The 25,822-nt window shown below is 48.3% G+C and overlaps 1 protein-coding gene across 1 annotated transcript in view; it reads left to right on the plus strand.

The window, feature by feature from the left end:
- Window positions 1-25,822, plus strand: part of FANCD2 (FA complementation group D2) — a 1,101,131-nt gene that overhangs the window by 240,451 nt on the left and 834,858 nt on the right. The window contains exons 20-21 of the mRNA XM_086938826.1: window positions 11,779-11,836; window positions 18,395-18,514. Of these exons, the coding sequence (XP_086794952.1) occupies window positions 11,779-11,836; window positions 18,395-18,514 (178 nt within the window). The remainder of the gene's footprint in view (window positions 1-11,778; window positions 11,837-18,394; window positions 18,515-25,822) is intronic.

Raw genomic sequence — 25,822 nt, forward strand, 5'->3', positions numbered from 1 at the left:
GATATTCTTAGGATACGTGTGGTAAAACAACAGCAAGCTCAAATCCCAACCGCTGCTCACCAATGTGAGAAGGTGGCCTGATATGCAGTGCTCACTATTCTAGTGAACACTATGTATCAGTCCAGCAACCCTTATTGATGATTGGTTGTAAGTCAACCTTATAGACCAGCTATCCTAGTAGCGTGGATACGAGCAGTCTAAGGCTAAAGACTCGAGAGGGCGCGTTAAGCCAGCTGTTTACCACACATATACCCCTTGAATACCAAGTGAAAGGACACCACACAAGTGTTATGAAAATAAACAGTTATTTATTTAAAGATCACAACAGCCCTGTACTCTTTATGAGGACAGGGTACTAAGCACAAACCAAAACTCTTACAAAAATACTTAAGTTAGCACAGTATATACAAATGCCCGAGGGGCACGGAAAACCATATACTCTGAAAGTGGAATGCGAAATTCCTAGCAGGTAAGTACAGTATTAATAGCTTTTGGAATCGCTAGGACTTGACTAGGGAATCGTTAGATTATGTCTAGGAGGCCTAGGGGACTCGGGTGCAGTGTGTGCACTCTCACGCGAGATGCGGGACAAAAGTCTATGGTAGCTAGGAATTAGAAAGTTAGTGTTCTCGGGCGAACCCGACCTGGTAGGGAGAAAACGAAAGTAGATTCTGACCCTTGGATAGTGAGGCTATGCTGGGGCACCGAAATGCCGAAGTTACCTAGCCCAGGGGCTGCAGCTGCATAGGTCTGAAAAGACGTCGGGAATCCTCGTAGACGGACCAGGAGCCGGAAGAAAAGATGCTGGCCGGTGACCAGTGAAGAAAGTTCAGTCGGATCCAAGCCTGGATCTTGAAGATAGATGACACCTGAAAGCAGAGGGGACCAAGTTCGAGACTACTAGCCAGTAGTCAGTGGGCACCAGGAGGGCACCGGATGGTAGCCACCTCGACTAGGTGAGTGGGTGACGCTTGACTCGAAGATCTCACGGACCAGGAGGCGTTGTCGGCGACCAGGATGGAGGATCGAGCTGTCCCACGAAGATAGAAGCTGTCGGCGTCGCTGGACCCAGGATTGGGCAACAAAGCCTTGGCAAATTCAAGCCCACGCGGTGGACCTAAAATGGCGTCTGGAGTGGACCAGGAGGGTCCGGGGTGCCTCTCTTGAAGAAGGAAGCAAAGGCCAGCCTGGAGCAACCAGACCAGCAGTCGTGAAGTCGTTGGGCGTCGTTCAGAGGGCCACAAGCCAGCCGGCTAGTAGCCAAACAACGCGGTGCACAGCAAACAGCAGAAGGGCCCCACGCAGATCGTGGAGATGCAGGGGGGCTGACCTTGGGTGCTGGAGCTGCGCAGGGTCGGGGCTTCTCGGACCCCAAAGCACTCACCAGTGGAGGACACGGTGGGCTTGCAGTAAAGATGTCGTGCAGTCTTGGCGATCGTCGGTCCCTTGAGGTCTCGTCGCACTCACGGTTCTCAGCTTGGCTGTAGAGGTGAGTAGAGGTCAGAGGTGCCAGGGAAGCCGGGTCTCGTCGAGCTGGGTCGTCGGATTCGTGATGAAGGACTTGCAGCAGACCGCAGTGTTCTTTAGGATGGTGCCTGCGGATGCAGGGTGACTACTCCTTAGCCACAAGGGAGAATCTTGAAGAAGAAATCGTGAAGTCCTTTTGAAGAAAGTGGTATCTTGATTCCAAAGATGATCTAATTTTAACAGGGGGCCCGCTCCCATCTTTACTAAAAAAGGGGGCTGACCCGGTGACTAGGTCCTGCCTATGGGTGGGACTAGGTGGGGGGTGGTTACACCCCTCAGCCATGCCGGACTTCCCCAGGCCAGGGGCTGGTGTGCCCCTGGAACTGGTTCAGACCGGCCTATGCGTAGTGAGCACCGGGGTGCCACTCAGCAGTCACCTTCCTGTAAAGCCCTGCCTACCCAGGATACACAAAACCATGTCTGGGACGGTGCTAGCACCGCCCCTGACAGGAAACCCTTTGTCCAGGCTCCCCTCACTGGAAGGACTCCCAGCTGCAGGGGGTCAGACTCGTGTCTGTGGTGGCAGCATCCATTTTGTGGAGCTGAGGCTTCAGTTAACTTTAACCGGGGTTCACAGTTACATACATGTCGTGTCCCTCTAGAAGGGTGGAATGCTAACCCCGTCGCCAGAATTGGCGAGGGGTTAGTATTCCAATTCGTATGACACCTTACTCGACATGTTTTGATAAAGCAATACCAAAGTTAGCATTTAACCGCGAGGATTATAATGCACTTAAGAGTATATGGTATGCGATATCATGGAACAGCTATTGGGACTTGATTCCGCAAGCTGCAGACAGGCTCAGCTCATGCCAGAGCACCATCTCACACGATTCCAAGCACTCTGCCTTCAGGATTGTCAAGGCCTGCCATAGGAGTGACTGATAGGAATCTGTGTGTCCATTTTAGGGTTAGGTATAGGTATACTACACCTACAGCAAAGGGTGATTACACGACTTTGCCCCAGCTGTCATGCAGCCAGTTGTGTCAAATTTAGGAGGCCAGCCAGGGGTGGCATAATACATGCTGCAGCCCCTGGAAGCCCTGGGTACACCCATGCCCTGAGTTACAGGGTCTGATAGGGTGGCCCAGTACCAATTGGAAATGTACCTAGGGTACATGGAATCCATTTTAAAGAGAGAGCAGTAGGCCTGGGGTCCTGATTGGCAGGGTCCCAGGTCGACTATGTCCAAAACCAGCTAAAACACAGGGCAAAAAGTTGGGGGCAACCATAGTCAGGATGTACCTTCCTACAAGGGTGAAGCAGGAAGAGAAGAAATTAGGAAATAACTAGCAACGTTGCCACTTAGTTAAGTCTTCACTCTACACAGTCAATAGGATCTGGTGTCAGTGCACCCAACAAGTTGGAGGGGTCAAGGCTCCAGCACAAAGTGGCTGGACAAGTAGGCAGCTCATTGTGGGAAGAGGGGCAATTGGATGAATTTGCAGTCTGGGGGAGGGGGGGGGACTACTTGAATCACATGCGTCCTCAGTCTTTTCTCCATGTAGTCTGAGGTAAGTTGTCATGGGAGCCGAAATATTCCCAGGCCTTTAGCACCTCTGTAAGTCCCTAGTAAGTGGTACCCCTGGACCTAGGGCATAGGTACTAAAGAGAATCTCTAAGAGCTGTAGCATGTTTTGTGCCACTGCTGGCTGCATGACAAGGTGCTCTAAAGAATGAAAACGTGATATGGTGCACATCCTGAGTGCCATGTCCCCTAATACTGCATGTAATATTTGTAAGTCACCCCTATAGCAGGCCTTACAGCCCAAAGGCAGGATGCATTATATTACATGTGAGGACATATCTGCATGAGCAGATATGCCCTCTGCGGCCAGTTCCATTACTGACAGTACAAGTGAACAGGTAAGCCATCTTAAGGTATGTGCTGGGTACTGGTCAAAACGAGTTTCCCAGCTACATAATGGGTTCACTGAAACCTATAGTGTTTGGTATCCAACACCTCGTATTAATACACTCACACTGATTGCCGTGATGTGGTTATTAATCATGCACCCAGAGGTTATCTTAGAGGTACCCCCATAAAACATACCGACCTCTAGGGTATTGTCTGACTGGGCCTGTCTAGCCACAGATGTATTTGTTGACCCCCTGGAGGTAAGAGCCCATTCTCTGATGCTGAAAACAATGACTGCTCTGGCAGGAGGTGTTATCACCTCCAAGCAGGATGATTAGTAATCAGCATTTCCACAGGAAGTGGTCATATAGAGCGTTTGGTCACCCTAAAGATACGTAGCCTATTGGCTACTCCCTGACACTCCCTGTAGCACTCCTCAATACAGTATTTAGGTGGCACCCCTGATGCCAGGAATTCGACAGACACAAGGTAGGAGTGGACAAAAAAGATTGCTGACACAAGAACAGAGGAGCAATTACTGACTTGGCGCCAATCCTGCCTGCTGCTCCCGACCCTCGTGGAGAAACCTACTTGTCCTGCAGCTGTGCAGACTCCAAGAAACCCAGAGGGCTGCCAGTGCTTCGCAAATCACCAGAGAACTGACTTGGAGTACAGGAGATACTCCACTGCAGCTGCAGGCACCAAAGAAGCAAGGTCCGGTTCACCATCCTGCCGCTTACCTGGTCTACCAATGCTGCAGTCGCCCAAGAAGAGGTTTCTGTTCTCCCACAGGCCCCCCCCCCAGTCCGAGCTTGCAGCCTCTTTTCAACCAGAACCTTTGAAACCTGTAAAAATACGTATTTCGAAAAGTACTTACCTGATTACGATGATATTGGTATCTAAATTCGTATACAAATCTTTTATTTGTATAAATGGGGATTGCATTTCTTTGAGTGTGTGTCTCACTTACTGCCTTTGTGTCTGCAATAAATGCCTAGCACTACCCTCTGATAAGCCTAACTGCTCTTCCACACTGCCACAAAAGAGAGCATTTGGGTTATAATTTGCACCTTTGTTAGCCAATTGGGGGTTTGCCTGGAATCTCTACACAGTGTACCTCATTTTGGTCCACTGTATAATGAGCCAGCTTTCTACAGGTGAGTTCTCTTTACATTTAATATTATAAGTTGGCACAAAACCAAAATCTACACCCTTTCTTAAACACAGCAATAGTTTGTAGTTTCATCTCTCACAGATACATTTCAGCCAAAAACTAAACATGAACAACTCTGACTGCTATGCAGTGAATCAAAAAATTGCTGCCATGCAAATATTTTCTTTATCAATTTGTAGAAATACAATTGTGTAATTCTGTAAATGCTACAAATATGATTTTTTTTTAAAAACCAAATAGGAATAGTTACTAAGTTAATACGAAGAATCAAAGTTATGATGAAGACTTCAAACAAATCACTTTGCCCCCAATGTTAGGTTGAAATGCATCAACAGTTGTGCACAAGGGGGTGAAACTGGAGCCTGGCAGTTAAAGGCCGTAAGGAGCTAGGATAAACAATTGAACAGAAACAAATTAAATTTATTTCAATTACCATGTTTGAGGAGCTTATTAATTAAGACTTTTTTCATCATCAGCCTGGTATAAAAATACAGGGTATGATGGTGTCTGCTTGTTACAGTGATGTATAATCATGATATCCTGTTGTCTATTTGCTGACTTTTAATGAGTTTGTTCATAAAAGAAGCTTTTTTACACTTGGTGCAAATGGTAAAAATGTTAAATTTCAATAATAAAATGTTTTGCAAAAATAAATTCGTAGGATGAGAATTGATGTAGGACGTAAAATGTTTTACACAGCATCAGGTGTGTTGAGACTTGCTTCTACGAGTTATTGTTAAAGGTTTTATATGAAACAGCACTGTCGCTATACAAAGTCCTTGCAAAAAGAGTAGTGATTAATCACAGCGATATATGGCTGGCAATGGGATCCAGATGGTGCAAAGAAGCTGTGTTGATAAAAGTCCGCATTTGTCAGTAGAAAGTCTCAAGTAAGGGGGGTTGCGTCTTGTTCATTGAGACTATCTTGACCTTCCTTGATGCTCCACCAATAATATTGCATATGGCTACTCGAGATTCCAGTATTGTACACCAAAACTCTGTCACTGTTATCACCAACCATGCTTCACACCTAAAACGTTGTTTCACCTATTCAACAATGATACGTTGAAACACACCATATTTCTTGTTTCTGTTCTTGCTGCTCAAACAAAAGTGAAATTAGAAAGCCCTTCGGCCTTTCCTTGACAAACTCCCCATTTTGTCAGCCTAGACATTGAGAAGACTGTTTGGCGGATAATAGTACAAGCAACAACAGGCCCTCTTCCACTCGAATAGCAGCAAATCCCCATTAAGAAGACTAAGATGGCGCAAGAATGCAAGGTGGAGGACCAGGCCACATATTCTGGACAAACAGAGGGAAATACTGACTGTTTGCAAGCACCCAAGCCCAAATATTAACATGACATACCAAGTCTGTTTGTGGAGTGTACCTTCACCTTCTAGGGGGTCGTTTGGCGCTATTGGCAAGTAATGAATGTTTGTGGACCCCCTTACACGGCAGTGTGACTCCGAGCAGGATTGGGTGGATGACATTCAAGATGCGGGTAAACTTGATGTGTCTTCGTACCCGGGATTTGCACCCCCTCAGCTTACTATGGAGGAGGGCGCTTCCTACACCATGTTGCTGCGTCGAGCTGCGGAGGCCCTCCACCTTGAACTCCCTTAGGACCAACCTCCTTACGGAGGTGCTCCAGATGGCGTCTACTTTGTCGGAGCCGCTGCTCCCTTTCAATGAGGCCCTTACCGAAGACCTCTTGGGTACTTGGTTGCGACCGGCCTCGGGGGCACCTGTGGATAAGAACATCGCTAGGCGTCTTCGTCCGGAGCCTGGTGATCCCGCCTTTTTGACCACTCACCACCCGCCTAAGAGCGTGGTCATTCAGGCCTCGACATCTCAGAATGCCTTTCCCTCGGCACCGCCGGATAAGGACTCTAAGAGGCTGAACCAATATGACAAGAGGTTGTTCTCCTCAGCCAGTTTGGGGTTGAGATCGGCTAATACCGCCTGTTTATTGGGCCGTTACCCCCACGTAGTGTGGGATTCGGTGGCGGAGTTTCTGCCTCAGTGCTCTGAGGAGGTCTAGGCTGACCTTTCCCAAGCGGTTGTGGAGTGCAAGGACGCAGCGAAGTTTCCCATTGGTGTGGTTTGGACACTGCTGATTCGTTGCGCAGGGCGATTTCTATGACGGTGGCGTTGCGGTGCCATGCCTGGTTGCGTTCCACTGGGTTCTCACCCTATGTCCATAGCTCTCTCATGGACATGCCCTTTGATGGCTCCCGTCTCTTGGGTGACAAGGCGGACAATGCCCTGGAGCGCTTTAAAGTCTTGCATGCCACGGGCAAGACTTGGGTCTTTCCACGAAGACCCCTGCCACGTCTCGGTTTCGTTCCTTTTGTGGCCAGAGTGAGAGCACCCAAGCATGCTCCTCCGCTAAGCCTGTGCAGAACCAGCCCCAGCGTGGCCACGGCCGTGGCTTCCGCAGGGGCGGGTCTGGTAACCAGCGGGTGGGTCAGTCCTCATCCACCCCGCTGCTTTCGCCTCTAAGCCTTCCTAATCCGACTTCAGGGAGCACCCCACGCAGTGGGTGGCAGGGTACGTCACCACCTCCCCCACTGTCACAAAATTACCTTGGATAAGTGGGTGCTGCAGATAATATGTCATGGTTACTCGCTCCCCTTTCTGTCCTCCCATCCAGCCATGCCACCTCGGTACCACTGCATGTCGGGGGATCCTTTGGCTCTTCTCCGTCAGGAAGTCACAGCCCTCTTGGCCATGGGGGCCATCGAGTGCTTTCCGGGTCAGGAAGTAGGGAGTGGTTGATATTCCCACTACTTTCTTGTCCCTAAGAAGGACATGGGGTGCCTTCGCCCCATCTTGGACCTCCGGGACGTCAATCGCTTCCTCTGGAAGGAGAAGTTCAAGGTGCTAACTCTGGCTCAGGTCCTGGCTGCCCTGGACCCTGGAGACTGGATGGTGGCGTTGGACTTGCAGGATGCTTATTTCCACATCCCCGTCCTGCTGGCCCACTAGTGCTACCTGCGGTTCATGGTAGGCCAGGAGTATTTTCAGTTTGCCGTGCTTCCCTTCGCCCTTACCAGTGCCCCTCGTGTGTTCACGGAGGTGATGCCGGTGGTCGCAGCTCATCTGCGCAGTTCAGGGTTCTCAGTCTTCGCCTACCTCGACAACTCGCTGTTGAAGGCGGGTTCGCCCCAGGCAGTCGTCACCCACTTCCACAATTAAATGGGGGATACCAACCAATTGTGGGCGCACTACCTTAACTTCAGGGTACAAAATTATACACAATTAACAATCATAAGACGGTGCCTCTAGAGAAATGATGCGTATCCTACATCACTGGCTTCATGAGAAGCGGCAATATATACAATAACCTCTGAGCACACACCCACAGTTCACTCGTATAGTTCAAATGTTTATATGGCAAGTAACTCCAATCCTCCGGAGTCGAATTAATAGGTATAATTTCCAAAGTCAATGTCAAAAAGAGTCAACTTCCAATATGAAAAGTCCTTGTAGTTTATTTCATAGAATATTCAATGTTGATTACATCAGCCAACACGTGTTTCGTCGTGCACCTAATAATACCTCGACTTCTTCAGGGCTGTAATCAAGCAAAACATATCCCATGATCATTATATATATTACATATAAATCGCTATAGAGGTGGGACAGTACCAACCACCATCTAGTAAGATAAAAGCCTGCAGAGTGAAGGGTTTGAAGTAAGAAAGAAAATAGTCAAAAAGCCACTCCAGTATGAATATACACCCAATTTGTGATAAAAGTTAGAACCCTCCAACCAAGAAAAATAATCATGGTAGGGGTAAAATATCACCTCTGAATTTAACAGTTTTCTATCACTTTAATATGGTCCTCACAGCGTGAAACACTAATCATTCTGAAAAACAGAGGCATATCAAAATCATATATACCTTCAATACTCTCTCTTGTATCTATAGAGTAACAGAATAATCCACATTTGGTTCCTAACAGAAGTTATTTGCCAACAAAGAGTTTAAAATTCACCCCCTATGCTATAGTTCAAAATTTATTTACCTTTGGTGGCACATGCAAGGTGGCATATGCGGGCTCTGCTGTGGGACCTGAAGTTCCAGTGGGCACAGCATCAGGGCAACCTGTCCGATCACGACAGTTGCAGTGGTGGCTCACGAATCGCGATTGGGCCAGTGGCAGAACCCTCTCCTTTCCCCAACCGGAGCACCCGGTGGTGACGGATGCCTCCCTCCTGGGATGGGGAGGCCACATGGGAGAGGCGGAGATCAGAGGCTTCTGGTCTCCGGCGGAGTCCCGGCTTCATGTCAACCTTCTGGTGCTGCAGGCGATCCCGCTTGCACTGAAGCATTCCTTCCCTCTGTACGGGGAAGTGTAGTGCAGGTGTTCATGGACAACACCACCACCATGTGGTATTGCAACAAGCAGGGCTGGGTGGGGCCGTGGACCCTATGTCAGGAGGCTCTACACCTCTGGACATTTCTGGGACATCAAGGAATTACCTTGGTATTTCAACACCTGGCAGGTTCTCTGAACGCCAGGACGGACAATCTCAGCCGCCGGTGCATGGTGGATCACAAATGACTTCTGAACTCGGACGTGGCCCAAGGTCTCTTTCTGCAGTGGGTAGAGCCTTGGCTAGATCTATTTGCCACCGAAGAGAACGTGCAATGTCATCAGTTCTGCACGTTGGAATTTCCTAGGCGGCACTCGCTCGGCGACACTTTCGTTGCGAGTGGAGCTGTGGTCTATTGTACGCCTTTCCGCCTATACCACTTCTGCCCAGAGTGCTTAAGAAGATCAGGCGACCGGGCCCAAGTCATTCTTTTGGTTCCGGACTGGGCTCAAAGAGTTTGGTATCCTGAGCTACTCAGTATGAGCATCGACCCCCGATCCGTCTGCCTCTTCTGAAGGATTTTCAGTCACAGCAGCATGGGACAGTCCTCCACCCGAACCTGTCCAGCCTCCACCTCCATGCTTAGAGATTGAGCGGCGACAGTTGACACCTTTCAAAGTCTGTGATGTCATTATGGCAGCCAGGCGTCCCTTCACCAAAACGGTGTACGCCTGCAGCTGGAACAGATTTGTGGTATGGTGCACAGCCAAGGCTCTGGATCCCCTTTCTGCCCGCTTTCTGAGGTTCTTCTGTTCGTTCTCTCTTTGGCCCAGCAGGGCTCTTCTCTGGGCACTGTCAAAGGTTATCTTTGGGCCATCTGTGCCTTTCTACATCTTCCAGATCAGCCATCTCTTTTTAAGTCCCCGGTTGTTAACCGTTTTCTTAAAGGCATTACGCATACGTTTCCACCTTTACCCTTCATAATGCCTCAGTGGGTCTTGAACCTTGTCTTGACTTTTCTGATGTGTGCTCCCTTTGAGCCCCTTCATAACCGTCCCTTATGTCTTCTTACTCTCAAGACGGCTTTCCTGGTAGCTGTCACTCTGCCAGGAGAGTGAGAGAGCGCCAAGCTCTTTCTTCCAAACCTCCTTTCCTTTCTGTTCATCTGGACAAGGTGGTTCTCAGGACCTGTCCTTCTTTCTTGCCAAAGGTTGTCATGCCCTTCCACAGCGGGCAGACCATCACTTTGCCCACCTTCTTTCCGCCTCCGCATCCTTCCAGGGAAGAGGAGAGTCTCCACCGTATGAACCCAAAGCGTGCGTTTGCATTCTATCTGAAGCCTACACAGCAGTTCCAGGTGGATGATCAACTCTTTGTTGGCTACGTAGGCGCCAAAAAAGGTCGGTCGGTGCACAAACAGACCATCTCCCGGTGGGTTGTTCTGTGCATCAAAGGATGTTACTCCTTGGCCAAGAAGGAGCCTCCTGTGGGGCTGCTTGCCCATTCGACCAGTCAACAGCAGCCACTTCTGCCTTGGGGCACAATGTCCCCCTGCAGGATATTTGTCAGGCAGCTACGTGGGCCTGGCAGCACACGTTTGCCAAGCACTACAGCCTTGACAGTCCTGTCCGGAGAGACGGCTTCTTTGGCCGTCTGGTCTTCGTGACTTTCTGATGTAATCCTGTTCGCAGACCCACCACCGGGGTTGGTATTTCTGGGGTATCTATTCTAAGGTAAGGAATCTATCACTAACTTGTCTCTTTCAGATGCACAAGTTACTTGTATAACGATATATCTGTAAGAGACATTAGTTAGTGATAGATTCCTTACCGCCCCGCCCATCCTCCCTGTTCTGCGAACTGGTTACTAGGGTTAAAGTCATCCCCGTTTTAAGGCCCTAGTTTTATGCACCAATTGTCAGTCTCTTGCATGACTCTGCGTTTCGGCGCGGAATAGTTGTGTACAGAACTGACGTCAGGGTGGCACCTAAGTACTCTCCGTGACGTCATCTCAGCGCCTACGATGCCAGTGACGGACGCGGAGCTGCAGGACAGCACCTACTGGCACGCAGAGGTACTACTGAGCAGAAAAACGTTTCCGATCCAGCCAGACACCTGGGGATATTCTAAGGTAAGGAATCTATCACTAACTAATGTCTCTTACAGATATATTGATACACAAGTAAGTAACTTGTGCTTTAAGTGTGCGGCTACCTTTGAATGGTTGACAATAATGTGGCTACTGAACAAGTGATGACAATGAAAGGGACATAACTTTACAAATTAAACTCTGTCTCTGAACTTGGCTGTCAAAAGGCACAAGCAGGCGATGTTTCTTCTTTTAAGCTTCTTAATTTACATGCTTTCATTTACTTTGTGCGTCACCTGTACTAGAGTTCTTGTTTTAAATTATCTACATTGCTATGATAGGAATGAATTTCCAAGTTTTCCAAGTACATGTATAATAAACCTATTCACATGCACGCAGATTCATTTGAAGTCACTCTCAAACATTCCCTATGATGAGCTACTAGTCTTCCAAGCTCAGCCCACCTGCCTCAATGGTATCCTCCCACCCACCAACACGTACGTCTTATGTTCTCCCGCTAATCAGAAAAGCACAAGCACACCTTCACGTTGAATGAATACATTTTTTTTACTTACTGATTAGCATTTGAATGTGTTAATAAAAGAGCTGACCTCTGCCTATTCTTTCAAGCATCATATTTGGTTGTAATGCAGATAACAGAAGTCCTAAGATTCACCACAAGGTCCCTGAATATGTATATTTTTTATAACTTGACTCTACATTCAATTAAAAACCCTAATAACTTTCAACAATATGTTTAACTAAAAAACTCATTTACATGTGATTATCTTACTTATTTCAGAAATAAAAATGAGGGTCCATCTGAGAAAAACCAACTCAGCAATGAGACATATAGACAGGTGAGATTTGATGCCAATAAATGTGCAAATCTATGCATTAATTGGTCATATTGATGTATGCACTGCTTTTCAAATATTAATTGCACAGTTTAGTTTTCATTTAAGCTAACATTTGTATAGGCAATCCAGTTGAAGTATCGGATCAGAAGCAATTCTGTTTGCCTGCTACCACTCTGGTCACAACAGATGCACATAATTCAGAACACTGGAATGTCTTTATAGGTTTATAATGCTTAAACTAAACTAAAATAAGTAGTCCTTTCTCTCCATCCACTGCATGTTCCATTAAAACAAATCCAAACCACCTACAGCAGTGGTAATTAGATATCCTAAGGAGGGCATTCCAGATTTAGCCTGAGTCAGACTTACATGTACAAAACTGCAAAATCCTGTGTACCATGAGAAAGTTATTGTTACGATTAGGAATATTATTGTAGTTATTGCAGCAAACCACTGACAAATATTTACTTAATGTTATGAATTTCCGCAGAGAACTTTTGGGCTGTGACTATACATGTTAGTCAATGGTTAAAGCTACTAACAAGGGCAGTTCTCACAGCCTGCAGAATGTGCTCCTGGGTACATTGATTTCTTAGCATTTAAATTACTCTGTTAAGAAATTCCATTATGTTGCACTGTCTGTGACTAAGATAGGCTTTTGGCTAAATGGCAGTACACAACATGCAATCTCAAAAAATTGTCTTTTTAATGATGCAAATGTGTGCTTCATTTGTAAGTTGTTAAAGTCTTGTCCAGTTCATTATGAATGCCAGTGCAGACATATCTTGATGTAGATTTACAACTCCGGATAGGTTCACCTTCTTAGCCTAGGTGTTGACGTTTTATTTATTTGTGGTATATCTAATAGAGATTTCTAGCTGCAGATTCCTGTCTTTTTAATTCTCCCAGGCATCAGACTGGATCTGGAAACTTTTGCGTGAGGAGTACCCTTGCGTGCCTTCGGGTAGCTCCATTTGGCTCCTGTGACGTAATTGACGTTGTTATCGTCGGTAATGGCGTTGGTATTACGTATATAGGCGCCACCCTGGCGCGCGGACGTCAGTTCTTTTCTTTCCTTGCCAGTGCAGCGCTGATCTAGATTAGAGCTATTCCACTGTGTCTTTTTGACAGTTTTTAAAAACTTTTTGTTGAGTAATTTATTCTGTTTGTCATGGTTATGTCACTTAGACGTACAGGGTTTAAACTGTGTTGCGCCTGTCACCATGCCATATCGGTAACCGACAGCCACCTCATATGCCTGTGGTGCCTCGAGCGCAACCACAATATGAATTTAAGTTCAGGCTGTCGCTCCTTGGCTCCGAAGGCCTTGCAGGAGTGGTCTGTGGAGCTCCTTGCGGCCTAGCTCAAGGAGTCCCAAGTCCTCTTCCTCCCACTCGAGTTCCTCGAGATACTTGGGGAAGAGGCACAAGAAGAAGTCGTCCAAACGGACAATTGCACGTCACCGGCGACCCAAGTTTCCTCAGCCAACATCCCACCCTTTAGAGCTTGGTGGTTTAGGCTTCAACATCACATAGCGCTTTCCTTCCACTCCTCTGGATAGGGAATCCAAGAAGCTGGACACACTTAGGAAGAAAATGTTTTCTTCTACCAGCCTGGCATTGCCATTGGTGAATACGGCATGCTTATTGGGCTGTTTCTCCCATATCCTTTGGGAGACGTTTGCACATGTGCTGCCACATGTCCGAGAAGAGGCCCAGGCCGTACTCTCCCAGGCAGTGAAGGATGGGAGAGATGCAGCAAAATTCATCATTAGGTTTGGATTAGACACGACTGACTCACTGGGCAGAACGGTTATGTCGACAGTGGCTGCATTGCGCCGCACCTGACCCAGAACATCTGGCTTTTCGGGTGATGTCCAGGCCAATCTCATGATTCAGAAAAGGGGGGTAGTGATGGACAGAGTGTCTGAATTAAGCAGACCACTCCTACCCAGTCCAAAGATCAGGGCTTGACCCATCACCGTTTTTTAGCTCACTGCACCATCCCAGCTCAGAACCTGGCTCCATGCAAATTAGTCTGTCCCTGGCCCAGTGCATTATGGGAACAGGGCAGACCAAACTACCAAGCCAATTCTTATACTGGGAAGGAAACAAGCTTCCAGGGACCGGTTTCTGGCATTACAGCCGTCTTGGCCCGGCTTGCTTGAATCCTGATGGTGCAGTGAGCAAGGGACTCACATCTGAGTATACCCTTCCACGCTTATGGTGGACAAAACGATTCAGAAAAGGGGGGTGGTGATGGACAGAGTGTCTGAATTAAGCAGACCACTCCTACCCAGTCCAAAGATCAGGGCTTGATCCATCACCGTTTTTTAGCGCTGGAACATCACTTTTAGTAGATGGCCAACCCTTCCTTATGTATTCTTTCAAATAATCAATTTCATTATCAGATATTACACAATCATCCCACTCTTTGTCATTCAAGCGAGTTATTTTTAGTATGATGTCTTTATCCGCCACAATATCAGCATCTTCATTAACCTCAGTGGGAGAACAGGGCAAAAAGTTTGCAACCACTTATACATGAATTATAACAATAAGCAACTTGGATCTCTGAGGGGAAAGTTTTTTTGTCATAGTTAAAGCATGTAGCATTCGTAAAAAAGAATCGAGATCACCTTGCCTGTCCCATATCTAGAGTTTGAGATTTTCTGCTGTCTGTAGCTCAACTCTAAGAGTCGAATATTTTACTATCATTTCAGGCTTGGCCTTTCTCCCAGATGGCATGGCCTCAGGTCAGTCATCTTCATCCACTGCTCTGTTCAACTGCCATTTACATTTTGCTTCCTCTCACCATAGTATTAAATATGCGCTCTGCAATGGTTCACCCTCTTCACTCATTGGCTCTGAGCATTGTGACTGATTCATTTTTCCCAATCACATGTGCATATCCTCCAAAAAAAGAAGTGCACTCAAATGTCGGGATTGGTGGGCCAGTATTTTACTGTTACACCTTTTTCCCTTTCTTTTTTAAATCTTTTTTTAATCATCCTCCTTTCTTTAAAACATTCACTCAGTATGCCCTAATTCAAAGCCAATAGTACCTTTTCTTTGCGTCAGATAAGAATCGCAATTCCCTATAATGCGTATTAAAAGTAAAAAGGGTTTGTGTTACAGTTCTAAGTTCACCTGCTTGCTAGGAAGCAAATGTGCTGTTTCAAATTATATGAGAAGAATCTCTTTTTTGAAAATGTCACAATTTTTTCTTGTAAGGTTATGGATGCTTTGTTTAGTGGTTTCATGTTTCTTATTTTTGTGGCATATCCTTGCTATAGAAAAATAAAAGAAGTAATCGAACCAGCCTTCCAAACCTATTGGTTTTGTCAGTGCTTGTTTATGTTGCTCTTGGTCACCCTTCTTGAAGGTAAATATTCCATCATCATGTCAGCATCTTTTCAAAAGCATACATCTATTGTTTAATTATTCAGGATGCCCCCCTTACATAATTTCTGTGAGGACACCACTTCCCACGCAGATATGCACAATTTACTTAACTTTGGTATTGTCTTTTCTGCTAGAAACTTTATCTAACCACAGATTCTTCATCTTGTGAGTTTCCCCAGGCGCCAGATTGGATCTGGAAACTTTTGATAGCAATTCCATTACACATCAGTGGGTGGCATTGTATTACTATTCATCGGATCGGACCGACCCTGAATGTGACATCGAGGCCACAATATCAACACCTCCTCCATGTGCTTGTGTGATTATCTTTCTGATCTCTGTCTGCGCCATTAGACGTGGAGCTCATTGAAATCAGAATGATCTTCTGCAGATTGGTATCTTATTAATGGACTGTATAAGCCCATTCCACAGAACAGCGAGGAGGGTGGCTTTGTGAGAAATGTGCGTATAAATAAATGTCTCTACCAGAAAAGGTGTTTCCGAAGATAAGTAACTTGTTCTTCTGATACAGACTTCTAACCGGAGATTCACCACCTTCTGAATAGATAACTCCCCAGGTGGAGGGTCTATGGAATGGCTCAGACCTGGAACTCCTGCAGGGCAGATTGGGGCTGTCTGGCTGGACCTTGTTATCCAAGCTTTAGTGCTTTGTGAACGCTTGGAAAGCCAGGCAGATGTCAAGTAATGGGACACCACCTGCCAGGGTATTGGAAGTAGCTTTTGCTCTGGTAGAATAAGTGTGCAAGCTTTCTGGGTGGGGGATGGGGGAAGCACTTCTTGGCTAGCCCATAGTAAATCTTAAAGCATAAAACAAGGCATTGGGAGGTGGTTCTCTTTTTTTTTTTTTTTGCTCCAGAGAAACCCACAAAAAGTTGATTTTCCAATTGAGTGGTCTCTTGTCCAATTAGTGTAAAAGTGAGGACCTTTTAGGGTCAAGGGAGTAGAGCAGTTCCTCCTCCTCTTCAGAGGGGTGAGGTGAAACATAAAGTTGATGGATTACCGTATGTGGAATGGCATGACTGCCTTTGGCAGGAATGCAGATTTTCTTTCAAACAGAGGACCAACTTGTCCGGGCAGAAAATTGTGTATGATTGTTGCACAGACATTCCCTGGAGTTCTCTCACTCGCCAAGAAGATGTTATAGCGATGTCATATAAGTCAGCAGGTGGGAAGAGTATCTGTGCACCGGCTCAGAGGATGTGCACATCAGGTATTTGAGGACCAAATTATAGTCCCACAGTGGCATCCCAAAACGTGGTTCACCCCTTTCAAGAAACACATAACAGGTGATTTTAACAGGGATGACTGATTTGGCACACTTAAGAAGGCTGAAATGTAACCCTTAACTGTTGCCACAGCAAGGCCTTGCTGGTCAGTAGAAAGACAAAACATTATAATGTAAGAGAGCTTGTCTTGTAGGGGTTCAGTGTCAAGGGCTTTAGATGAGACCCAGGCAAAGGATTGAAACATTAGCATCATAGCCCGAATATTCTGGACTCTTTGAGGCAGGGGAAATTCTCAGAAGAGCCTGATATCCACTATGACTCCAATGAAAGGGAGCCATTGTGAAGGAGTCAGGTGTAAATTCGGCACATTGAAGGAAAAGCCCACCGATGTCAACAAATCTGGCCATTGCATGAAGGTGGTTTACGACTGGAGGCGATCCCATCTTCAGCAACCAGTTGTCGAGGTATGGGCAGTCTGGTATTCCCAACTTCTGCAGATGGGCTATGACCACCACCATCACCTTTCTGGACACCCAGGGTGGACTGGTATGGCTAAAGGCGAGCACCGAGAACTTGAAAGTGCTCCTGGCCTACCTAAAACCGCAGTCTGAGATGGATCTACAGGCAGTAACCCGACTGGAGGCTACCTTGATCTGCAGGGCACAAAGGTATTCCAGAGGAATTGAGTGAGATTTTTGTGCTAAACCAATTTCAGCTCACCTAGTTGTTGAGGTGTTGCTGGTGGCCCGGAAAGTCGTGGTGCATCGGTACCAGCTGTGGAATCGATTCCGAACGAGGGAATGACTCCATGGCATTGAGGTACTCAGGACATCACACAGATCTGAAAGATGGGAGTGGTGGGACCCTCAACTTCGACTGGGCCTTCTTCAACTTTCTCCTAAGATCTGTAACAGCAAGTTTGGCTTTGAGGATCGCCTTCTTGCTCATCTTTCTGCAGTAGTCTTCCAACCCCAAGTCATGTCTGGAACCAAGATACCAGACACCGACATAATTGGCTGTCTGTTACTGACATCTGTTGGTTGCAGTCTGGCAAGGTTTGTACCCGTGGTTTTTGGAGGGGACATTGAAGCTGCACACAGAATAATTTTAGAGGGAAGAAATTGTGACGTTCGCGCACATAGGTGGTGTCGATATAGTGGATCCAATGTCACCTGAGGGGTGGGAATGGCGGGGCCATACAACACCATCTACCGATGTGTGAGGGAATTATTATCAAAAGTTTCTGGATCCAGTTATTATGCCGGATTTAGTTTGCCACCTGGGGAATTCACGAGGTAAACCTACGGTTAGAAGTCTTTATCAAAACCGCACCACAGGCTATCCACGTGATCCAAGCTGGCCATTACTACTACTGCTTTCCCTCTCTCATCCTTATGCTTAAACAGGTTGGAGTTATAGCTTGATGTTAGTAAGTTTACCTCACCTGATGTTGCAACATGTTCACTGTATACTTAAACCTCTGACCCTTTCAGTACCACAGGTGTAATCATGTTTAAGCAACATGATGCCACGTGATATTATGAAGAGTACAGGTAGTGGGATGCATAGTGTGCAAAGGCTGCACAAGAGATTTCCAGGAGGAGCCTGGAAGACCCTTGCATGCCTATATTGTCTTATTGTTAGTAGCTTGGATTTGGGTTTACATTTTTCCCAGTAGATTGACCATTTCCTATGCGTTCTGAATGGCAGAGGTTTAGTACTAAGAGTACTAAAGTGTCTTCAGTTGAGTTTGGTATTCATGATTATGTTGTCTCATATTTTTACATGTATCTTTATTAATCAGTGTGGCATGAAAGACAATTTATGAATACTCATTTTGTTAGAATGCTTTCAGATTTCATGACGATGTACAAAATTAGCTCTTGACCGTACCTATTTATTTTCAGGTGACAGCTTTGCTGGAGCTTGTGCGTACCTGCAGTGAACAGTCTCCTGAAGCTGCAGCTCTTTACTACGATGAACTTGCCAACCTGGTACAGACTGGCAATTTGGATCCCCAAATAATGGTAAAATTGCTTTTATTTAAAATTCTGAATTTAGGTTTGACATCATCAGGAATTGCAATCAATTAGTCGGATTTTGCGTCTGAATAGGGGAAAGACTGAATTAATTAGGTGTAGTGGACAAACCACAAAGTTACCATTTGACAACTGCCCCATCACATTTCTGTGTCTGTAGAAAACAGATGTTGGTTACTGACATGCACAACATCTGTCTTTTGTGTCTTGGCTCTAAACATGACTCAAAGGTCTGCCACAAATGCTCTCTGCTTCCAAAGGCCATTAGGATTCATGAAGTCAAGTTCTACCTTGCTGAGCATATGAAGCAGATCCAGTCTCATTCAAGTTTCATCATGTAACGCTACCTGTCTCAGGTCCTGGACAGTGTCCTTGTATAAGTCCAATACAAAGTCCAAAGATAAGTGAGTAGTCAGCCATAAGAAGGGCAAGGAGATCCTGACCCCTGTCCTGCCATTCTCAGTACAGGGTGAGGTCAGGCTGTCAAGACTTAAAAGATCAAACTATGTTGGCAATGTCCGATTTGGACCCAATTCTGAGATTTGACCTGATGCATCTGAATATCCAGGCCATTGTCGACTCCACAACAGATCAAGGCCCATAAGGATGAAATGTTGCAGTTATTATGGGTGGTTCTGGATCCCTCTGATGCCTCTTCGAGCCCCATAAAACGTGGGGTATGTAGTTCAATTCTGTCAGTGAGCCCGTTCCTGTCTCAAACTGACCTCATTTACTCTCAGCCTGGCCCTCAGCCAGTGTCAAGAAGCACCTCAACACCTCTGCTGAAGGCCGAGCTGGTAGTGGCCAACTTAGTGCTGGCCTCTGCTCCAAAAGTGCTCTGTATTCTACCACAATTCTGATGTTGTGCTATGAAATAACTAAAGCACAACTATAGCTCAGCACCAGTACTATCCCAGTTTGAAAAATATTTATGGTTCTGGCTTCATTGCAGTTCGGTGGCTTACGCAGGTTACCCACAATAAAAAGGACAATGATAAGGTTGGCAGTTTACACCTTTGTTCCTCCATTATACTGATGCTGGCCTCTACCCTCACATTCAGAATGCTAGTGGTTGAGGCACTTTGTCTGGAACTGCATTATGTATGCCATTGGGCTTACCCTGCTTCAAGAGAGTGCATCCTGGTCAGTGGTTCACAGGGCCACAGAAGTTTTGGATTTAAAGTTGCCTATGGTGGACACCATGGGGAACTTACTGACAAAACCTTTGCAACCTGGACCATTATCCTCTGAGCTCTCACTGCCATTTAAAAGGCACTGAATGAGCTTGTAATCCTATCTTGTCCCAATTGTATTTAGCACCCCCAATGAGCCTCCCGGTTGATTTGTGCCACAGGCCTGTACCTGGGTACTATCCTCCCTCACACAATACCTAGCTCCAAAGAGTCTCCTCATTCCAGTTTCAACAAGGAAAGTGAACCCTAATTCTTTACTAACTTTTCAAAAGGTTATCACTCTAGCCAAAAGATATTTTTCTTTCATTGATTTGCCTCCGAGCCATTACACATGTAGTGTGGGACATGGTGAGAGAAATCTGGCCTGCCCTCCAACAGGACTTTCAGGCTGAGTGAGAGCTGACCCACTCTGCCAGAGCACTTTCAGGCATCATTTGTTCAAACTATACATGACAGCCAACTACATGCTTAGGGCCGCTCTGGACACTACAAACTTTGTTAGCCGTACCATGGGGATAGCGTAATTGTTAGACTACATTCCTGGATGCATGTTATTGAATTCTCTGTAGATGTCCATGCATTATTGATAACTATGCCTTTTAAAGGAGTTGGGCTCTTCTGAGCAAGTCGAATTTGGCACAGGAGTGCTTTAAAGATTGCAGAGATATGGCCTGTTCATTAGTATTTCTTTTCCCAGATTACCTGTTCCACCGTCAGTACCAGAAATTCAGGGGGCACGGGAGTCCCTTATCTATTGATCAAGGCAGTCTTTACAGCCTATTCAGCATTTTCGTGGCTTCAGAGGGATGGGTGATGGCAGAAGCCAGAGTCACCAGAGGATGGAGTACTCATTTTCTTCCTCGCCTGCAGCAGCCGCTGACAAGCTGCTTTGGTTCCTCCTCCATGATTCGGATATAACTTTCAGGAGGGTGGAAAGCGATTTAGCCTGCCAGTCTTGTGTGCAGTTTACTTCAGAACAGTGGATCCATCAAATTGGACAATTTGGTTACACCCTTTACTTTTTGACATTTCTCTAGGTTTTACCAGTTTGTGAACAGACATTGGTGGAGCATGCCACCATCCTAACTGGATAAGTTAAGACACTGCTTGACAAGGGTGCAGTCAAATTGGTGTCTGAAACGCTAAGAGGCACCAGATGCTACTTCTGGTACCTGCTATCCCCAAGAAGGAAATGGTTTAAGACAGCTATTTACCTCCGAATAGAAACGTTTAAAATGCTAGGTCCTGCTGGCCCAGGATTTTTGATTGTATCCTTGGACTTGTAGGCCATATATTCTAATGTACCGATCCTGCAGTCCCCCGGGCACTTCCCCAGGCTTACCATAGGATTATCCCAGTGGTGACAGCTCATTTAAGGAGTTAGAGAATGCATATATTCCAGTACCTCAAGGACTTCTGCTCCCGGAAGTCTAGCCTTTGATCAATTGATCCCAGTGTTTCAGTATTGTGCCTTGATTCTAGGCTGGTGGGCTCTGTGGATTCCTGGCACTTGGCATTTTGCTAGTGCCTCATGCTCACTGGTGCATTTGGCCTTTGCAGTGGAAACAATGCCCTCAATAGGCCCTGCCCTGGAGATGCCTCTTGTACAACTTTCTGGTTATCAGAAGTGGCAATTCAAGACTTTCAGTAGTGGATGACAGTTGGATGTCTGAAGTGTGGCAGACCGTTCTGCTTGCCTTATCAAGTGCTCATGGTAGTGACGGACAGTATTGTAGCAAGGATGCCATGGTCCCTAGTGCAAGCAAAAAGAGGCTCCTTAGACATTGTTGAGGTAGTAAAAACCAGCATTGATAGGGTTCAATGTGCCCCTCAGGGCTCTGTACTCCGATCCGGTACCACTGCACCAACCTCACCAATTGCAGCTATGCCCTAGTAACAGACTCATCCTTTAGACTGGGTAGATCACCTGGACGATGTGGCAACTGAAGCCTCTAGTCTCCAGTGGAACAGAATCACCATAACAATCTTCTAGAGTGTCTCTTCATACCATGCCTTTCAGCTTCCATAAAGAGTGGCCCAATCCAGATCTTTGCAGACAACAACCACCATGTAGTACTTCATCTGAGAGAGACTACTAGCCATAGATTCCTTAACGTAGAATTAACCCCAGGCGTGAGACTGGATCTGGAAACCTTTTGTCACAGCATCCCTGCGTGCCAGGGGGCAGGGCGGCACCACGCGACTCCGCCCAGGCGTCGTCCGCATACGTGACGTATGCGAGGTCACATAAGCCCCACCTCGGCGCGCCTACGTCAGTTTTTTCCTTTTCCGCGTGCATCGTGGATCCGGTCTCTGCTCTGGTCTGTTTGAGGCCCCCTTTTTTCTTCCTTGTGGTCTTATTTTTTGGTGGAACCGTGTGCGAATACTTTTGTGCTTCAAGACTTGCACTTCGTGTGGGCGTCTTATGTCGCCGACGGACCCTCACCTCAATTGTATGTGGCGTTTAGGGGAGGATCACGGCACCACTGATTGTGAGGCATGCCAACAGTTGAAGCCGAAGTCGCTGCGGGAGCGCCGGATGAAATTACTCTGTGTCTCTCTCAAGGTTGGCTTCCTCTCTTCGATCAGCCTCGGCAGACGGCTTCAGATACAGCCGTTGTCGTTGTCCTCGCCCTTCAATGTCGCTTGAGCGTCGCTCCCCAGTGGGTAAGTGTCGCAGTTTGTCCCTGGGGGCTGGTGTTCGGCCTGCCGGGGGCGTGGGCTCTCCGCGGGTGATGGAGCCCCGCGTGTCGTCCTCCTATCCACCGGTTCCCGGTGACGAAGCGCCGAGAGTCCAGATGGAGACATATGCGGCGGCTTTGCAGGCCTCGCTGGTGTCTCCTCTTCCTCATCAGCGGATCCCTTGCCTTGCGTGGGGCCCTCCGTGGTGGCGGCTCCGGCCCGGCGCCAGCTGGTTCGGATCCAGGCTTGGAGGAGGCGGTGCTTTTGTGGTGCAGCCCTTCGGGTCGCATCCCCGAGCCCCACTCGGCCCTCTGGGCAGGCGAAAGCCTTGTCCACGGCTGAGCTGATGCCGCCACAGGGCCGGCACCTGTTGGTCCGCCACAGGGGTAGGTGGACCCTCCTCGTCCTGCTGTGGGTTGAGGCTGGATGGGGACCCTCGTCCTCCTCTCGGCCTTTCTTACCCCTCCGCGAAGGCAGCTGCATTGTCGGAGGTTGAGTCTGCTCTGCCGGCGCCGTATGGATCGCCGGGCCACCTCCATCACATGCTGGGCCGAGGCTGGCGGAGGACTTCATGTCACTCCCCTGGTCCCTCTCGTTCCTCCACGCAGGCGGCTGCCTCGGCGAAGGTCGAGACAACGGCATTCTGGCGCCACCCCTTCGGATCTGGCCCTGCTCCGGTCCCCAGCGCGGTGTGGCTTCGAGGAGCCCTCTCCGGCGTCTCCGTCGGCGCCGGATGGTGTCTACGTCCTGCCTCAGGTGGCGGACTCTACGACTCCGCACAGGGCTTGTGCCGGGATTTGTCTTCGGTCGCTCTCTCTTCTCTGGGGGTTGGCTGCATTTTGGTGTCATCCTCCCCGGAGACAGGCCGCCGCGTGGTGTCTTTTTCACCGGCATCATCGAAGGGCGGCTCCCTGCCATTTTCGAGGCCGAGGTGTTCGTCGGAGGAGCGGCAGGTTCCCCATTCTTCGGTTCCTTCTCACTTCCAGGTCTGGCCTTTCGCCGCCCCGCTTGGCTTCAGGGACGGCTGCTTTAGTTTGCAGCAGTCGCCCATGTAGGAGCTGCTCTCTCCACCGCTGGGCCCTACAGATGCGGGTGCGGCCTTCGCTCACCCGGTGTCTACTGCTGTGGGCATTCTGCGCATGGGTGACCCGATGGCGCACCATCTCTTGGAGGTTCTCCACCAGGGCTCTGGTGGGAGGTAGATCTTGCTTCCCTTTGAGGGTTTGCTCCTTTCTTCCCTGAAGGGGGCTTGGAGGCGTCCTGCCTCAGGGGATCCGGTGCCTTAACACCTTCTGCACCGGCGCCGCGTGACCCGGCGTGTATTTCTCTCCACCCCTCTGCCTCCAGTCCACTTTTTTACGGACTGCTTTTCCCTCCCTGCCGCCACTGTTGACTCTGCCATCCCGGGAGGCCCACTGGATGGACTCTTGGGGGAGCAACATGTTCGCCTCGACTAGCACTGCCCTGCGTGCCCTTAACACCTTATGTGTGTTGGGACACAGCAACAAGATGGCAGTAAGGGATTGAATGTTGCACCATATGTGTGTTGGCTAGGGCCTCCTCTTGTTTGTGGAACTCGGCTGAGTGTTTGGGATCCGCAGCTTCCCAAGAGACTGTTCAGGCGGATTTCCGGCATCATGCATTGGATGGCCGTGAGCTAGCTGCGTTTATTCTCCGCTCCGCCCTAGACATCTCCGAGGTGCTGGGCCGGGCCATGGCTTCCTCAGTCGCCCTCCGTCGCCATGCTTGGCTTCGGGATGGCGTGTTCCCTGAAAATACTCGGGAGCGGCTAATTGATCTTCCGTTCGATGGCAGCCTGTTATTCCATACCCTGGCTGACTCTGCCATCCAAAGGTTCTTGGCAGGACACCGTCCTCCTCCTCCTCCCCCGCCTTGTCCTCCTCCTCCTTCTTCCCCTCCTCAGTGACTGCTGAGTTGAGCTGGTTCTGCACCCTTTTTTGGGCCGGTTGCCCTTGCTGTGAGGTGTGTTTTATGGTCACTCGAGTCCTCCTTGCTTGGACTGTGGCTTAGTTGGCTGCTGGACGGCCCTTTGTTGACGGTGTGTTATCTGCTTGAGTTATCTGCCCAGAATGGGCCCTGAGATTAGGCCTTCTGTTTTTCTCTGGAGCTGCTGGACCTGCCTTCCACTGGTTTTTTCCAGTGGCTCTTTCATTTTTTCCTCTGCTGCGGAAGTTCCTTCCAAAGAGGGTTCCCATGTCTTGGGACTTGCCTTACCCTATGTGGGGTGGTGGTAGCTTTTATATAGCTTGCGCTCTGCTCGGGAGTTCTGGTCGCCTCCGGGCCTCTGTTCCCCATGGCGTTTATGTATGTTGCTGATGCTTCTTTAGGCCGTGTGCGTGGACCCCTCGTGGTTGTGTGTCTGGGCATTTCCGCGCCTTCAGCCTCCTGTCCTGGAGGCTGGGATAGTTCTGTGTTTCTCCCTTTGTTCGGCGTAGCCTGCCTGGTCTTCCTGGGGCTCGGGCTGTTCTTCCGGCGGCTTATTGCTGCGGGCGCCACTCTGTCTGGTGTGTTGCCTTCCGTTCTTTTCCGTCCTTGCCCTGGAATTGGATGGAAGCTCTGTTGCCTTGTAGGGGCGTGGGGTGCTTCGGCAGTCCTGGCCTTGCCTTTGGTCCCTCTGCTGAGGGTGAACGGGCTTCTTCTGAATTCTTTTGAATTCTCTCTTCTACTCATATCCCTCTTGGGGTTAGTGGTGTTCTGCTTGTGGGGGTCGCCCCCCTCCTTGCCTGGGAGGAGGCTAGGCTAGGCTATCTTTTCTACGTTAAGGAATCTGCGGCTAGTAGTCTCTATCAGATGTATGAGTTAATTACCTTCGGTAACGATTTATCTGGTAGAGACGATTCTAGCCGCAGATTCCTTCACGGCCTGCCCTTCCTCCTCGTTCTGCGAGGACCCTTGGGTTGGTCTTCGGTACTCGCCTCCCGGTGCGGGGCTGTGTCTCCTGTGAGTGCCTTCTTTTGCTCTTGACGCGTGGCTCTGTCTTGTTGCAGTTCATTCCTCCTCTTTGGTTCTAGAAGGATGGGGTTATGGTGCTCCTGTGCCCCGCTGCTCTGGCTACTCCAGGTTTGTGGGGGTTTGCCTTTGATCTCTATCCTTCCCTTCCCTCCCCTCCCTTCCCTTCCTCTTGCTGCTGGGGATCCTGTCCCCTCTGCTAACCTCTGAATAAGGGTCATCCTGTCATGTCTTGCCCTTGTTCCTTGGGGGATGGTTTCCCTCTATGTTGGTGTGGCCTGGAGGTTTGTTGTTCCTGTCTGCTGTGGGATTGGCTCCCCTTCCTTGTTTCTGGACGGGGGTGGTAGGCCTGCTACATGTATTGTGACTTTTTACGCATGTTCCTTGCCTCCGGGGCACGGGTGGGAGGCTGTTTATGTACTGTCAGGGTGGCTACTCAGGGCTCTGCTCT

The sequence above is a fragment of the Lissotriton vulgaris genome, chromosome 9, assembly GCF_964263255.1.
Source record: "Lissotriton vulgaris chromosome 9, aLisVul1.2, whole genome shotgun sequence".
In the NCBI taxonomy this organism is placed as follows: Eukaryota; Metazoa; Chordata; class Amphibia; order Caudata; family Salamandridae; genus Lissotriton; species Lissotriton vulgaris.